The sequence below is a fragment of the Harpia harpyja genome, chromosome 1 (assembly GCF_026419915.1).
Source record: "Harpia harpyja isolate bHarHar1 chromosome 1, bHarHar1 primary haplotype, whole genome shotgun sequence".
Classification (NCBI taxonomy): domain Eukaryota; kingdom Metazoa; phylum Chordata; class Aves; order Accipitriformes; family Accipitridae; genus Harpia; species Harpia harpyja.
Genome location: NC_068940.1, coordinates 52,941,860 through 52,959,902, shown reverse-complemented (window position 1 = coordinate 52,959,902; position 18,043 = coordinate 52,941,860). Strand labels below are relative to the sequence as shown.

Sequence of the window (18,043 nt, the reverse complement as noted above, 5' to 3'; positions counted from 1 at the left end):
ACATGTCAAGAAAAGAATCCTAACAAATAGAATGGTGAAGGTGATATAGAGACTAGAAGAGTCTATAAAATAATTCATTATTAAAGAACATCACCTTCAAAATGTAATATATATTCCATCATTGAACTACAATTACATGAATAAATTGCATGAGCATCTCTCTGATGTCATCAGAGCTCTTCAGTGGAGCAACAGTCCACTTGAGCAATCCTGAGGGCATATTATTTAAGTCTTTCAATGACAGCTGTAATTTGCTTTTCAGCAATAAGAATTTTCCTCACCAAACCAAAAGAAATATTGTTATATTAGCAGAGCCAGGGCCACACATAACTGACTGATATATGGGGCAGAAATTACTCTTAGCCATCTTATAGTTATGGACTTTGAAAATAAATATTGTGTGCCATTTTGTGAATATACCCCCTTTTATATTGCAAATATATAAACTGTACTAACAGTTTAAAATGACAAAAGAAGGCCCTGATCTTTTTAAACAAAAAATCCTTTTATGCTTTACGTAAACTTGTTATTTTATCACGTATGCTAAAAATTACCTTTTATAGTATTTAAGTACTGGTAGTACTTTGAAGAAAAGTAGCAGTATGAAGATGTGTTCATATACTCATTTCCATGGGAATTGCTCGATTGTAGAAGATTAACGTGTTTTTCTGTTTAACTAATCTGCTTTGTGTAGAATTCTGCTCTAATGAGAATAAGTAACACACAGCTACTCACTGAGGGGCCTTAGTTAAAATTTTAGGGCTGACTAAATGCTGCTTTGCCAGTAAGCTCTGCAGAGCTTTTCTGCTCCAGCACTCAGGACCAGCAGCACTGGGCCTAGCTCCCTTGGGAAATCCTGCCTTTCCATCTCCCCAAGCCCACTGTGGGGAAAACCTCTGCCTGGGGGACACACAGAGAGCCCTGCGCCAGCGCTTCCCTGGAACCACTGGCCTCTTGCATGAAAAGCCACAAAGGAAGCATTCAGTCAGAATGAGCACAAGGTATTCTACCTCGATTCTTTCTTCTTTTTTTCAGTGACAAAATGGGACAATAGTAAATTGCAGTTACAAATAATGTAATTGGTTTCAATTATTAGTCTGGTGGACTCCACTGTTTAGCATACACACCTCACATCACATATACATACCTCACGTCATGTATACATGGCAGATTTTTATACACACATTTTGTTTAGCACAGAGGGGCAGGTTTTGATATAAATTATCTTTTTCTGATGCTATTCTAATATGCAGTAAGTCTATTAATGGCAATTAACAAGGATTTACAGCACAAAGATCAGATTTTCATCCACAAGGTACAATACTATGCACTGTGGAACATACCATTTTGACTTTTCAACGTATACTGGGGTTATGCTCTACAACAGTTCTCTTGCAATTAAGTACACCAACATATTTCCTTAAAAAATGAATTTTAAATCATTGGAGCTATTCGAGACTATAAAATTACATGCATCTGTTGATCCATTTCTAAATGAACACTACATATCTCTGGAAGAAGTACGCTTTTATTGATACTAAAGGATTTAAGTAATCATCTGTTTTTGACAAGACTAAGGATTGCATGTCAACTTCATTGCTCTTAAAATGCTCCTTGAACGGTCTAAAAAAGCAAGCTGTATAAGCAGAGTAGAGCTGGTATGCAAATTATGAGATATTCTTATGCTGCATCATATGAACTCATCAACTAGGCACTGCATCCCAGAGAAAGCATCTGCTGTGAGAAATTAAGGACAGTAATTCACAGCCCATAGATCACTGCATCACCACAAATTACATTTGTTATAAATTTATAATGATGTTCATATAAAAACATTATGTTTTAATAGTTTAAATAAGTGACAGCACTAGGCGTTTTATAAATGTTTAACTAGTAGAGTCTTCATAATTTAAAGCGTGGAGGTTTCATCACTGAAGACACCAGATTGAACCACTGTTTGAACTTGGGGAGGGGCGTCAGTTACTGTAGAAATCTACTGAAAGCCTAACCTCAATGCACACAAATGCTATTTTTAAACATAACCTTGTTTCAGACCACTTACATGAATCATGGAGTCATCTGAAATTGTGCAGCACCATGTTCATAAAGCCCAGATATGGTTATCATTGCCAGGGCATGGGCCCTTTGTTGGGCTGGGGAACTTTAAAAGTATGCACTTATTGTTAATGAATACTTCAACCAACCATTAGATGCATGAGAGATCCAGGGAAAACCTTTAAAAGTTTTGTTTTCTTTCATTGTATGTATGTTTTCACCAGTACTTCTAAAATAATTTTAATCCTTGCTCTTTCCAACAATCTCTAACTCCTTAGACACTGCCTTTCTTTTGCTTCATATGGTCATATTGCTTTGTATCATCATCACAACCAGCATACTTTCATCATATCTATGTCATATTTTTACTCACAATTTCCATCTGACAGACAACCCGTATCTGAAATGCCCTATCAGTCTATTTGTCTCCTTTGCCTAATCCATGTGCCTCAGAGTCCCGCATACTCACAGCTTGCGGGCCACGGACTGTCTCCCTCTACAATATACCCCTTTAAGCACTCAATTATATACCCTGTTTATCTGCAGCCATACACTGGCTATTAAATCGAGCTCTGTGTGACCTGCAGATATGCTCATAGCAAGATTTTTGAAAACACCAGCTTCTCAGCAGCACGCCAGCCTTATAAGATGAAGAGGGTAAGAATCTAGACAAAGTGAAACACAGCTAATGTTTGTCAGATGCCATATTAAAGTGCAGAAATTGAAACATATTCAAAAATCAACAGATAGAAACATTGGCAAGGAAAGTAAGGGAGCACCGAGGATTAATTAATAGGGTATGTCAAGACTTTTTACTCTGACTGTCCAGTAGTAGGTGATTTTGAAGTCAAAGGAAGGACCACTTCTTTCCAGTAGGGAAACTTAATTCCTACATTAGATTTACTCCTGGTACATGGTAGTTAAAATTTTACTTACACACTGAAATGTAACTGTCTATTTCACCCTCAGTAAACTTGTCAGCAAGGAGACCGAGTTTAAGAGAATAGATGTAATAAAAAAGGGAGGTTTTGTTGAAGAGTTTGCAATATGAGTTTGCAAAAAGTCACAGTAAACCTGGTTTCTATGCGTACCTGCATCTCATCTTTAACATGGGCAACGAAAATCTTTCAAAGGTCTTTTAGTTTCTGGTAATGGCCTCACATGAAGACTATGGATTTTTAAATACTCCTGTGACCGTAAGAATTTAAATTTGGAATGAAATGAAGATAATTTTGTGTTAATAATCAGGAGTGACTAGCTAAATTCCCATTCCTGCTTGCACAGAACTGAACATTGCCGAAGGATCTGTTTTATCCAGGATGGTCATTTTTGTGTCAAATTATTTCCTATTAGGGAGAGTCACTTTCAGGCAATTCCTTGATCTTATTTTGAATACAGGAAACAAGCTGGATTGTTCTCTGGAGGAAGAAATGACTTTTTACTGTGCTTGCATTGAGCTTACCACAATGAAATCCCAGTCTACAGGCACTAATGCAATTCAGTTATAACAATAATGAAAGCAGCAACTACTGCTCATACGCTCCCATTAATGCTATAGAACCTGAAAATATGTGCAACCTGGTATTAACATTCAAGCTGAGAAACTATTTTTAATAATTTAATCCTATTTAATTGGTGTTGATAGATCCTCTTAAGAAATTGTTGTTGATATTTACTACTCCTTATCTGAGGACCATAAAATATTTTGCAAACATTAAACATGACAGTGGCTTATGAGGGTAGGTGAGTAATTTTAAACATAAAGCTACTAGAACAAAGCAGAAAGCAGCAAAAGTAGGAGCCATCCAGCTATATATGAGAAAGTTGTCAGCATCAAACAAACCCTAAAGAAAAATGAAGGAAAGCCATTAAAATAGGCCTCTGTTTTAACTTCTGGGTTGGGAGTGGGAGAATTCAATATATGATTTGCTAGCAATGTAGGTGTTTGTCTATGTGGTGGAAATACCAGACGAAGGATAGCATGCTCTCCGATACAGAGAAAGCGCTTCACAGTTGCAGTAAAAACACTGACAGCAAATTAGTCATTGCAGATGTGTAAATGTGTAAAACAAAACTGCACCTCTGGATTAAGATAACCATGGATATTCCAGACCTATCACCAGCTGCAAAAAGGTGGGACCTAAATCACATAAAAAATTTGAAGTTCCAGTAAATATTTCCTTAACCAAAAGCTTCCAAGCTTTACAAACTCCTATATAACCCCCAAAATGGTAAGCTAATTGCATAAAAAATTCCTCACCATCTGACTTAATATATCACTACTTCATGTTCTGATTTTACCACAGGTTATATGAAGCCTAGTATTTTGAACAGAACAAGCTTGTGGACTCCAGTGATCAGCTAAAAAAAAAAAAATCTCAGCTTAGATCCAATTAAAATAAAATTTTAATTCTCACAGTTGTTAAGAATTTCTTGACACATTGAGTTAAGACTACCTAAAGTCACATACAAAAAGAAAATACACTGTGTTTACGGTTATACATATACAGGGATACGAACTACACCAACAAAGTGAATTACAGCAAGTGTAGTCAGAGAAGTACAAAATTTACACAGCAGAAGAGGATTCTGACACAGCCAGAAATAAGTGATCCTATAAGCCTGGAAAATCTTATAGAGATTTAAATATTTGCCTTTTCTATGAGAAGAAATAAGCAGAGCATTCCTGTACCATCTAGTGCTTTGGGTCAAAAAATAGCAAAGTTTTCTGCAATCTGGTATCAGCCACAGAACTTCTGGACAGGATCAAAAGCGACAAGATAGGGGAAAATAAGAATTCCAGGACTACATATCTGTGACTGAGACTTACCCATGGATACTTGTTCTGTTTCATTTCGTAAGACAGAAGGATAGATACTGGAAAAAACCCATCAGTATATAACTTCAGAATGCTGCGCTTGAGAATTTTTGCCAACTGAAAGGAGGATATTGTAAAATTCAAAGAGGTAAATGAAAAGAAAGGCTAATCAGAAACAGAAAAGGCGTATTAAAATTCTTTCAGTGCTGTAACCAAACGTGTAAATCTAAATACCAAAATACTCTCTCTTCCCTCTCTTCCAGTAGAAACCATAGAGTGCAAATCTCAAAGAAAGAGAAAGTCAAGGACAGTGCTAACATATTGTACTACTACTCAGCATCCTGAAAACACTGCATGAGTTACACAAAGTGTAAATGAGCCTGAATTTAGCCCTTCACAAGCTACATAAGCCAGGCACACAGGGCATAAACATGCCTCCAAGGTGAAACAGTATCTAACCATTTCAGATTAAAAATGAAAATTCTTATCAGACCTATACAGTGAAAATTTGTGTCCGGGATTTCAGTACACAGAATGTAATGAGTCAAGTTAAAATTAACCATGTATACTACTATAAAGAATGCCATGGGATCTCAAATGATTATCAACTACAGTATCCCTCTCACATCTGGATATCGTAAGTACTACCAGACATACAAATAACATTTTCATACAGTACTTTAAAAAAAGTGCTTTTTGAAAAGCTATGTTATTCTTATTATAAACTAAATCCATATTTTAGGACTTGGTATTGCTTGTAGAATGTCTGAGAACAAATTGGAATATTATTAAGTTTTGACTATTCAAAAATTACACTTTCATTGACTAAATGTTTTCCTTCTTAGTGCTACTGAAAATGCTTTACTAAGCTTAAAAAAAAAATCTTCCATCAGAGTCTAAATAATGAAAGTACAATATTTCCTTTCCATGCGAATTTGGTAGAGCCCATATGAAATTACAAACTGAACACAAAGATCAAAATACAGCCTTAGTGAGATTTAAAAAAAAAAAAAAAAATCCAAATTACTCAGGGAAATTAATCAATATTGGCTCAATTCTCTGTTCAGTAAACAACAAAGTACAGCAAAGGGGTTGTGCCACAGGAGCACTATGCCCACCAAATGCTGAATTTCTTTAAATTACACTATACTAGCTCTATTTAAATAATTGTTTAAATTGTATTAGAGTAGTTGTGATTAGCTGCATTCATCTTCTCAGTAATTTAAGCCAGTTTTTCTTAACTCTTCACTGTAAACTCAGTATATTGCTTCTTGACCAACAGCAACGGCCTGGCCCAGCAATTCCAACTCACAAATATCCCTGCGGACTTAATATTCATCAGGGACATTGTAACTTTTTTTATAAAAAGGAGTGCCATTAGATTGTATTTCAATCACACCATATGCAAAATTCAGAAGACTATACTTAAAAACTTACTTTGTGACTAGATTAAAACCCAGAAGTGGAGGAGAAGGAGGAGGAAAGTCACTCCCCTCGCCCCTGGGGATGGGGCAATTCCCCCAGCCCACTTTCTTTCCGTCTGCCAGGGTATGGCAGGGCCTGGAAGTGCCATGGCGGAAGGCTGGCAAGCAACAGCGGGCGCTGGAAGCCTCCCCATCTCTCATCTCCAGAGACTCTCTCCAACTGCATTCAAACCCTAAACCAAAGGCCTGTCCAAGTGTGCAAACAGAGGGAGCTTCCCCACACGGCGGCAAGGGTGAAGAGGCGTCATCCTTCCCGTGTATTTGCTTCAAAGCATTTTGAGAAACCCATCCTGTTTATGATCTGCATGATGTATCTTAATGCTCATTAGCTTTTTCTTCTTGGGGGATCTTAAGTTGTTTGTGTCTAATGAAATGCTCCATCCTACCTGAGGACATTATTCTATTAGACTGAAGCCAACAAAAGATGGTCTATAAAAAAGGGGTGCAGGCTTGGTAACAACTTGAAAATAAAAGATTAACACTAATGAAGGATAGAAATTGTTCATATAAGAGTCATCCTGATTTTAAAAAGATGCATAATTTAAGGAAAACACATATAACAACTGTGCATTTACAGTGAGTATACCTATACATGTCAGCAACCCACAAGCGAGTATTGTATTCACAGTCTAACAAGCATCTCTGTTATAAAATTATTTCTTTGAGCAATGGACTACTATGGATTACCTTAGTAATTAATGAAATTAATTAAAGGCACACTTAAAAGATTCACATTAGGAGAAAGAAGTCTGGGAAAGCAGACTCTGCTGGCAATTGCTGCACAAGCACCTCCCTGTGGCTCTGAATTCTCGGAGCTGAAGCCATAAAAGGGATGCTGTCGGAAAATCTCTTGGGATTTTGGCTCACCTTCTTTGAGGGAAGCTCCCTGTAGATGTACTTGTGGGAATCTATTGAGGAGCAAATCTCCAGCAAGAATTTTGACTTACAGGCGGATTGCAGAACTGCTACCCTAAATCAAACATTTGTGCTACTCGGACTGTGTATCTCTTCAAGCTCTAAATGTCTTTCCCCATAATGTATGATCAATGATTAATATAATGAGGACCTAATCTGGGAACTATCACAGTAAAAATATATACATATATTTTAATATACAAACACACAGCTGTCAATTCAAGAGATATGAACTCAGCACATCTCTGTATAAAACTCAGGATGATATAATTACTAATCTACATGACAGAAATCCTTAGGGACACATGACTTGAATGGTATTTCAGCCATAGTGACCAGTGGTTCCCCAGGCTTTGGTTCATTGGAAACAGGGTAGTAAATCTGCTCGCAGGTACACAGTGATACCACTGCTGTGGCCCAAACTGGCAGGGAAAGCAAATTAGCGTTCAATAGTCCTGCAATGAAATTAATGAAAGTTATGGACCTTTGCCACAGCTCAAGTATTGTCATTCTACCCTTAACATCTTTACTATGCAGCCTAATACAATTTGAGAAATCCTTATATGTATCCCCACAGGGTATATGACATGCAGATGACATCCTAAATGTCTTGGTTGATCACAAATAAAGGATGAACAACTTTTTTGACAGTTATGATAAGCAAACTAGTGAAAATGAGGTTCTAGAAAGACTATCAGAAGAAAAAAAGTGTAATTTAGGTAGAATTCAAATATACTTTCTGACAAGTACTTAAGGGAAAAGTCACAGAACAAAAGTTCACTCTCCACAGTGAGTGCAGAATTGCCTGTTAAAGCCTGACGCTTACTCATTTTTCTCAGAGGAATTTTTCCTTATTACTAGATGGAATAAAAAAGAGTCTCCTCTTGATTTGAAAGCTGAAACATTTTATTTGTGAGTACCCAGCTGTAACCCCACAGTGATTATGTGTCCGGTGGAAAGATATGGGCTAGCTCTATAAAAATTATGGTGATAATCACTTGCCTTTACATTACATACTAGATGATAAATTGAGATGGCAGGTAGATTTCTTTCCTCTGGGGAAAAAGAGAAATGAAAAACTTCTCAGTAAAGCAGGCAAAAATTGAACTATTTGCTTCCCAAATGAAAATTTCTTCCACTTCATAAAGAAATACTTCAATCTAGATGATTTAATGGGCTGTAATAAGACGCACTATATCTTCCCAGAATAGATGAAGTGATAAGATAGTGATTTCCATGAAGAGTGGTAGGAGAAGCTTCCAGAACCCCAAAATGGGACAAGATCACTCTCCTGACATCACTGATTGGTTACACAAATGCTGCTAAAAAAGATTAATAATATCCGAATAGCAGTATTGTCTAACCCAAGACAAAAAAACCAGAACAAGAGAGTCAATAAAAGGGCTGAAGGGGAAAAAAACCACACAGCCCCCTGCCCCAAACCAAACCCTGTTTCTTTGATTCAGTAATTTTATTTAGTTTCTGTCCATTATATCAATGCCAGTGAGAGAATATTCTTGAAAAAGACTGGTTAACCTGGGCTTGACAGAGCCAAAAGCTTTGAAAGCTAAGAGGTGATTATAAAAAACCAGAAAGACGACAGTCAATGCTGCCTCTTTAAAGCTTTTAAATGATCCTTACACAGTTACAAAAGTTAGCTCAAAGCATATTTTTTCTGATTTTCACTCCTAATGATTTCTTTTAACAGCAAAATAAAGCCTGTAAAAAGGGCTGTTCATGGTGATTCCATTAATAAGTCTGTACAAAGATTCCCCCCCCCCCCCCCCCAGTCTGGCCTATATCTTTATTTCTGTTTAATAAATGAATACAACAAAACTGTAGGGCAAAAAACAGTGAAGAAAGTGCTGCAAGAAGTTTATATTGCCCTGCAGTCAATTTGCTGGTCAAAGTTGACAATGACCATTTAAAAAAAAGAAACTCAAAACAAACCTCCAACTTTGTCCAAAAAACCCCTCCACCCACTGGAGATAAAACTTAATGAATACTATTAAATTAAAACAAGACATAGATATAAGTTTCCACTTCATCAAGGTAAGGTCATCTTGTACATCAACAATTCTCTGACATGCCTTAAACTGAAGACTAAAATCAAGACATCTGTCTGCATTGGCTCACTGGAGTCATATGAAACACTTGGACAAAACTAACTAGTCATACTGCTATGCCTTTTCCTTATTTCCAGAAATACATGCTATAAAGGCATCTATAGCATAAACACATTGAATTCTTTTTGTACATTCCTGTCTTGCGTAAGCAATACCTGTGCCTGTAACAACGAAGTTAATGTAACCACAGATTGGAAAGTTTCTCTGTACAAGCACTGATTGGCAAGAATGGAAATTGGTGCATTTAATGATCCCTCTATTATAATATTGCTCAGATATTAAAAAAAGAAAAACACTGCTCTAGGCTTCAAAATTCAGCATGAACAGCTGATGTGGGCTGAATCCTTCTTAAATAGATATGATTATATTTCAATGTCTTTTGTGATTACGACAATTTTGACAAGATAATCATCTCCTTTGAACAGGACTTTTTAAGATTTCGAGAAATAATGTAAGATTTATTAAATAATCTGTCAAATTATCTATGAACCCTGCTTTCAAAAGAGATCCTATGATCTCATTAAAATAATTACAGAAAATCTATGCCTGATATTATAAATAACAAGTACCAGTATCACTGGTATACGAAGGAGAGATCTAAAAGTACAGGAACTTGCAGGATTCAAAAGGTGATAGCATAGCTTTGTTCTCTTAAGATAGTCAACAGAAGTTTCTGTGTTAAATATCCTGCACACTGAGTCAACTTTTGAACCATAGTCTTCAAAATGGAGGGAAAGGAAACAAGTCTGTAGCTAATGCTAAAATTAAATAAGCTGGATATGTATATTGCAGCCTCATTTCTCTTTCCTCACACTGTTGCCTCTTTTCTCTCACTGCTTTTGGGGAGAAGCAAAAGCCAGTTCTACACAGCAGAACAGTTACACAGAAAGAGAAGCACAGGAACAAGCAAAAATCAATAGGAAGTGTCTTTAAAAAAATCTTTGCTAGAATTCTCTTTTCAGGAAGAGCATGAGAAAATAAAGGAGTGAAACCTGAGATGATGTCAAGAATGAGCAAAATTATGAATTTTAAACATCATATCAATTTTAATTTTATGTATTTGTGCTTCTTTTAGGGAAAGACAGGACTGAGAATAACTGGGAAAAAGGGTATGGTGTTTACTTTCCTGTGATGTAAATACAGTAGGCAGGAAAAAGAGGATAGGAACAGCTCTGAGAGCTACACAAAAGAGTTACTTCCTCTTAACTCCTGCTGCCATTGATTATAGCCTTACCCTAGTAGACAGCACTGCACTTGCAAAATTCAAGTGTCTTCTGCCTCTTACACTGGGGAAGTTACTCTCTTTTAATTGAAAACTCTTGCTCTTGGAGAGTAAAGGGTGAAGCAATCAACCAACACAAGGTGATAATGCAGGCAAACTTCTTATCAAGACGCTTAAAGATAAAAAACTTCGTATTATCCGAGAGAATGTTACTGATACAGAAGGTTTTCCACCTAAGCTACTTGAAAGACATAATGCTGCTCTCATGCCACCATGTCAGAGCATGACAGAACTGAAACTGCTACCTGTCAATAATATCACCAGACTAAGTCCCTGCACGACTCCCACTGATTGGCATTCTACAGTACAACCACTCCAGCAGAAGTGGTCCCTATCGCTCAGTGAGAATGAGGAGTCAATAGTCTACGCACAAACCTGTTTCGAGTACAAAATGGCATTTTATTTACCGTGAAATCAAGCACTGTGTTTCTGAACAGCTATTTAACACTACAAGGTTAGTTATTTCAGAAGGCATTAAGAATATTGTTCCAATACTTCATAAAGCTGAAGTACTAAACAAATATATAAATAACATGAGTTATTTAAATAACTGAATGGTTAACTGAAATAGGAGAAATCCAACAATCATTTTGTAAGGGGTTTTAAGTGTAGAAGGCTATCTTCTCCAGAGAAATTAACTGAAATTTAAAGCCATGAAATTTAACTTCACATACTTTGTTTTCAAAATTCTTTTATACTCTTTTTTACTTTAAGAGGAAAAGACCAGCCAAAAAGTTATCCAATGATGCTAAAGAAACACATGGACTTTTAAAATGTTTAGAAGCCAACTCACCAGTCTCTTTACAATTCTCAACAAAAGCTTCAGTTGTTGTGTATCTTTTTTGGACTTCAGTACTTCAGCAAAACTGTCCATGTTTTCTGGAGACATACTCTCCTGACCGTTCCCTCCATACAGCTGAACGAGCAATGATAAGCACTGTGAGGCACTCACAAATATTTCAGTATCTTCACTGGGAAGCTAAAAATGAACAAAAACCGAACAAACAAAAATCAAATTCCAATTTCAGAAAAAATGCATATCACTGGGGATTTGGAAGAGTATTAACATCTGCATTGTGCCAGGAAAGAATCATTTCTAGTTGATTGACTCAAAATTCCATTACACTAATAAAGTGATGAAAATATAATTAAAATATATCTGTTCTTAAGCAGCAGTATAACAATGTCTCTGCTATGATTCTATCAAATAGCCTATCTATAGCGACATCATAAAAGCACTGAAAATGTTGCTCCCAACTCTGTTATTCAGAGAGTATATTTTGCTTTAAATAGAAGTAGTAATAGCAGAAAGTATCATTATAGCCATGATGTCTAATCTTCTACATAATGCACACCATAAAACTTCATCTAATTATTTCTAAATCAAGTCTATGGCTTCTGGTTGAGGCAGAGTACAGGCTATCTAGCTATTGAATGGGTTTTAAGTAGTCACATTAGGAGGTACATTTTGTAGATTTTAAATATTTTTCCTGAATTCCAGCTTTTCTGCACTCCTCTGAAGAGCAGACCCTGGAGCAGGCCCTACCAATGGGATGGAAAAACTCTTTCCCGGGAAGCAAAATTATGGAAAAGATTTGGCAGCATGGCTAATAATCATCTTTAAATGAGCTTCTGATAGTATGACACCACTATCAAAATGATTTATATCTTTCTTGAAAGTACAATCTGGAAACACGAGTAGAGATATTCTATTATACTTGTATTTGGCACTGTTGGAATGACAACAGGAATGCAATGCCTAGTTTTAGCGCAGACAGTTCACGAAAGCTAGTGAAAAAAATCATAGAGGTTTCTTTGGAACAGGCAAGAGGATGACAGATTAGAAACCATAACAGCAAAGGACTGAAGGAATTCAATGTCTATAGCTTATCAAAGGGAGGGTTAAAGGGCACTTGATCATATTCTCTTGGCTACATCTGAGAAAATGCAGGCTGAGGATATGTTAATTCCTTTACCTGAAAAAGGACCAGTAAGAGATGATAGCTCAAAACTTTAGATAAAGGAATTCAGATTAAAAGGAAGATAATACTTTGATTTCCTTTTTTCTTTCTTTCTTTAATAAGAGTGATTAACCACTGAAACAACTTTCTTAGAACTGAGACAGATTCTCCATAACAGGCAATTTATAAATCACAAAAATATTTTTTTTCTTAAAAAATAACAAAACCCTTTTCTACAATGAGGAATTAATTTAGGAAAGTCCTATGTCTTGTGTTATATAAGATCCTAGACTAAACAATTACAATAGCCTTTTGTCGCCTTACAATCTATGAACTGAACAAAAGATACCAGTGGTGGTCTTAACCAATAAGGTATAGAAGTGTAAAAACACCTCATCACTCCTACTCAGTTTTTAATTCCAAAAGTACTATTTAAATACAAAGAAGCTAGATTAAAGTACAGTTAACAGACTATCCTTACTGGCAATAAAAAAGAAACAATTTTTATTATCTGTCCAACCATTTATATAATACATCCAACCATTTCAATAATGATTACTTATTTAACCTGCAGTATGAACTTCCCAAGTTTTTTCATTTTAAGGAAAACCCATACAGTTACTTTAAAGCAATCTGTGAACATATCATCAGACACATACTCCTCAGATATTCGAGCAGCAATTCCCCAGGGATCTGCATGCAAATACAATCCTGTTTTCCATTAGTTTCATAGAGCTGGCTGTTTAAAACAGACTGAACTGAGATGTAAGCTCTGAATACATAGCCCCAAGACATATCACATTCTATTTGACCTAATGCTATGCAAGTGATAGGACCACAGCAGCTATTTCTTCCACAGTTTTGCTGTATGGTTTTTCTTCATTCCAATCTAAACACCACCTACTTGATTGTTTCCTTTCCAACATCCATAATTATCTAATAACATCATCAACATAAATAGCAAGGCTAAAAAGGAGGAAAAGCTATAAATAGTAACAAGCTTATAGCTCCATTTATATCTTCAATCCTTATCAAGTTAAAAAAAAAATCCAGTGATCTCACTGGGGGCTTTGAGCCAACTTGTATTTCCTTCACTGGAAAAAAAAAAAAAAGGCTATTAGATAAAGGAAGGAAGAATTAAACTACTTTAACATATCTCTCTCATCCCTTTCAAAAGCAGTACTTCAGCTTACAGCTTCTTACTAGATTAGTGTAGACAGGTGTATCGACCACTCCCTGAAGAAAATCACACTACAAGAACTATATTCAATTTTCAAACGTTGTTTGTTGGCTAACCAAAAATACAAAATAAAAAAAATCAGTGAACATTTGGACAGACACGTCCTTGCCCTGGCATTGCAGTGGAGGCTAGTTCCCTGGGCTCCATAAGCACAAAATCCCATGTATGATCAGTAATCACAACAGCCATACTTGGAAATGAGACTGTTCCCAAGGTCTTTTTCCGAGATATTCACTAAATACCAGAGGAGCAGAAAGGTGTCAGTTTCTGTAGAGGATTGTCCCTACAGCAACCTCACATGAAGAAATACAGAAAGCACCATGTCCTTGGCAGTACTTCCTGACACCAGGAGGGTACATGGCTTTCAAGGAAGCAAATAAGTGTTATTCCCAAGGTAGGCTGTCTTCAGCAGGAGTCCCCAGTTAAGCAAGACAGTGGAACATTTTGCTCTAGGTGAAGAGGGCCAATGGCTTTGCTTATCTCCTCCTGGCATGCCCAACCTTTTATCACTGTTGCTGCTGTTCTTTGTCACCCAACAAGAGAAAGGAAGATCCTGAAACTCTCCGTCCAATGTCTTGGCATCAGATAGGCTCGCTCTTCACAGGATATCAAGCTTTCAGCAACCATCCTCCAAACCTAGCCACTAGTATAGGTGGTGGAACCACTCCAGAGTTCATGGTACTTGCCAGCCATGACATCGTCCTATTCAATCACAAATGCCAATGAAGTCCTTCAACCCCTGCTGTACTTCAGGCTCTTCTGCTACTCTGCTTCACCAGAGACCCTTTGAGCTTCAGCGTTATCTAGAGTTTGGGGGGCAAGTTGCTGTCGTCCTGGAAAATTGCAGGGTGAAACAATAACAGCATAGGTCTTGGATGAATAAGAAAACAAGCTGGGGATAGGAAAGACCATATTTACTCTGGAGGGGATGAGAATCATTGGCCTACAGTCTAATCCATCAATGATTAAGGTGGAAGAAGAACTCTCAGCAATGTCCCTATTTAAGTATGTCCACATCAGCATTTTTCTATAACTCTCACCATTTTGCTGTTTCACTACTGACAAGTAGTGATTTAGATGTCAAAAGTCGTAAGTTGGTAACCTGAAATTTAACACTAGCTGCCAGTCAGTGTTAGTACTGGTTATGAAGAGTAGGGGATCTGAAGAAAATTATTGGTATGAACAAAAGCAATGACTGAAAATATAGTAAATATCTGTAAATACAGAAAACCAAGGAATGAAAATTCAGCTTTCAAGTAAATAGTATCGCATGTATAATAAAAACAGCAAAGCTTGATTCATGTTGCTAAGCAATGAATATAGCTGGACGGTTCATCTCTTAATCAGCTGGAACAATGTTCTGATTATTTTTCTAATCATAACAATTCCATTTGACATGAAGTAGTATATTTCAAGTCTTTGAAATGCATTTATAGTTTTTCATGACAGCAGCTCCTTAAGTTTTTGTTCTTTCGGGGAGGAGAAACCCATGAAAAACTAGAGTTCTAACACTTTAAGAAAATATCTGCCCCTTAATATTTCATAATTACATGAAAATACTCTAGTGGCCTTTCATTTCTTTTTGCTTTATCAGTCTTAGAGGGGATTATGGATTTAGCCCTTCAGCAAGGTAGGAATGTTAGTAGTCCTTCTCCTTGCAGCTGTTAATATTCTGGACTAGTGCACAGTTGGAAGAAAATCCAGCACCTTAAAATAAATTACTGAACAGCTAAAGTAATAATTTTTGCCATTCTCTAACTCAGAACTGTAGATTTATTTTTCACTTCAAAATTCTAAAATAATGCCTCGTGACACGACTTTTGTGCAGTGAAGATTGTGTATTACTTTTTACTTAATTTTTATGGCCATGTTATAACTTCCTGTAAACAGACTCATAACATAAAATTCTACTTCTCTTCCTTTCTAGATGGAACCTGCTCTGTGTATTTTAAGGTTAATGTGGTTAAGAGCAGAAAGTTTCTTGTTATTATTTATCTATATTTCTGCAGTCTGTTGTCAAAAATGCCTTCATTTTGAACCTAGTTGCAGTGTGTTCCTGAACTGCAAACCATTGCAAGAAACATGTGATCGTCTGAGCTGAAGTGGCAGTTTTCACACTGTTGGAGTTGCTACAGCATCTAATTTTAGAGCTACAATGAAACTGTCTGGATTACCCAGAGGGGACACTGTTTCAGTACATTAATGAGGTTATACACAAAGAGAGTTTATTACAATAACAGGTAGATGTTCATTAGATCACTAATGTGATTACAGAATGTGCTGTAAATGAAACACCATTGGGAACTATAGGGAAGATGATTTTGCAAACATTAAACAAAATGTAAAAGCAAAACATCATTATTAAAGGTCCCAACTTTATTATGCTAGTCTTATTAGTAAATATGCACAGTTTTAATTGAAAAAATAAAATATTATATTTTGGCTTAGGGCAAAATTGTCATCATCCTACCTAAGGGAAAATATTTTAAAAAACAATATATTTTCAGTTCATTTTAATCTAGCCTAATTGCTGAGAAACTAAATCCCCATTCTGAAATTCTGTGCTTGTGACAATATACTCTTATTTCCTCTGGTGCACTTTTGTTTGGGGTTTTTTTGTGGTTTAGTTTGTTTGGTTTTTTAGGGTAGCTCTGTAGAAGAGAATTCTTCAAATATAATTCGTAGGTAACATTTCAAATACAGTAACAGCAATACATTATACAATACAGGAAATATACATATGTCTTTCCACTCTGACCACAGAACTGTCTGTATCCCTAAGAAATGTGAAATAAAATTCTGCAGTCTATAGGGTTATCATTCTTCTGCAGTCATTTTCATTATTCAGTGGCAAATACCTTCATGTGTTCTGAAACCAAAGTCAGGGCACAGCCTTACAGCCAGAGCAATGTAGAGACAGAAAGGACCCAGAATAGGTCAACTCATTCATCCGTGTGCACTGAGGCTTCCTATTTGTCTTCTTCAGGTTTGCCCATGATTAACTGGTCTTTCAACAGTAATATACAGAGCACGGTAATCAACTGCAAATTTTACTAGTAATACTATAATGAAGAAGCTTACCACCAGAAGACAAGAAAAGTTCTCTCCCAGCAATCTGGTAGGCTGCAGAAAAGACTGGAAGATCTACACCTAGGATCTAAATCCAGGATCTACAGAGAAATGAAACTCCTTTTTATAGGTACTGCCAGGGTTACTGACAGTTTCTGAAAAGTTTCTGAAAAGCCACACTGAAGTGATTTCAAAAGCAAGTAAACATTAATTTTTTTTTCAGTATAACGTACATCAAAAAGTAGAAGGTATTTTAGGTCTTCTATAATTGCTGCAAGTTGCAGTATAATAATCAAATTACATTTATGTTCAAGCGGAGAAACATTACACAAAAAAGCTAAGTGTAATTAACTTTTAAACACAAAGCTGCCAAGCAGAAAACTAAATGCTCAATTTATTTTCCTTTTATTGATCAATTAAGGGCAGACTGATCATGGGATTAAATACTGAATTCTCCATATTTGCAGCGTTTCCTGCATGACAGGATTTGTAATTATTTCTTCTTCCACGTTCTTAAAAACTCTGAAGTTTCATTTACATGCAATCCAGGTTTCCTATACTTGCTGTGCTATGCCCTAAGTGATAGACTAAATCACCATTACAGAAGGGAAAAATTGATTCTAAGTTTTTGACATTTTCAAGTTTAACTCACATTGATTTTTGAGGGATTATTAAGAGAGATAAGCATGTAGAACTTGAGGAAAATAAATAGACTAGTCAATGGGGCATGGAACAATCATCTACTTGAGGGATATACATATCAATGAGGCAAAGCAATTATTCAAAGTGACATAAGAAACTATAAATACGGTAAGATAGGTAGAAATAGCAAACCAGAGAAAAAACTTCTGACTCAGTATCTTAAAGTGATGGTTAGTTCAGAATTTACAACCTCCATTATCTCCAGAAAATAAAGTTCACAAAGAACTGAATGCCTCCAAACAGTAGTAAAGGATTTTGTAGCCACACAGCTCAATGAATACCGAGAACTACTGTTGGCAGCTCCACAGAACTTAAGCTTAGGCAGGCCTGAGTCTTCCTGAAGGGCAGGGAGCATATACATCTTGAGACACCCACTAGGGTTCACAAAGGA

The 18,043-nt window shown here is 36.3% G+C and overlaps 1 protein-coding gene across 4 annotated transcripts in view; it reads right to left on the bottom strand.

Moving 5' to 3' along the window:
• ULK4 (unc-51 like kinase 4) overlaps positions 1–18,043 on the bottom strand; it is a 267,671-nt gene that overhangs the window by 47,085 nt on the left and 202,543 nt on the right. For all 4 annotated transcript variants that reach the window (XM_052794377.1, XM_052794405.1, XM_052794385.1 and 1 more), the window contains one exon: positions 11,474–11,659. In XM_052794377.1, coding sequence (XP_052650337.1) covers positions 11,474–11,659 — 186 coding nt within the window. The remainder of the gene's footprint in view (positions 1–11,473; positions 11,660–18,043) is intronic.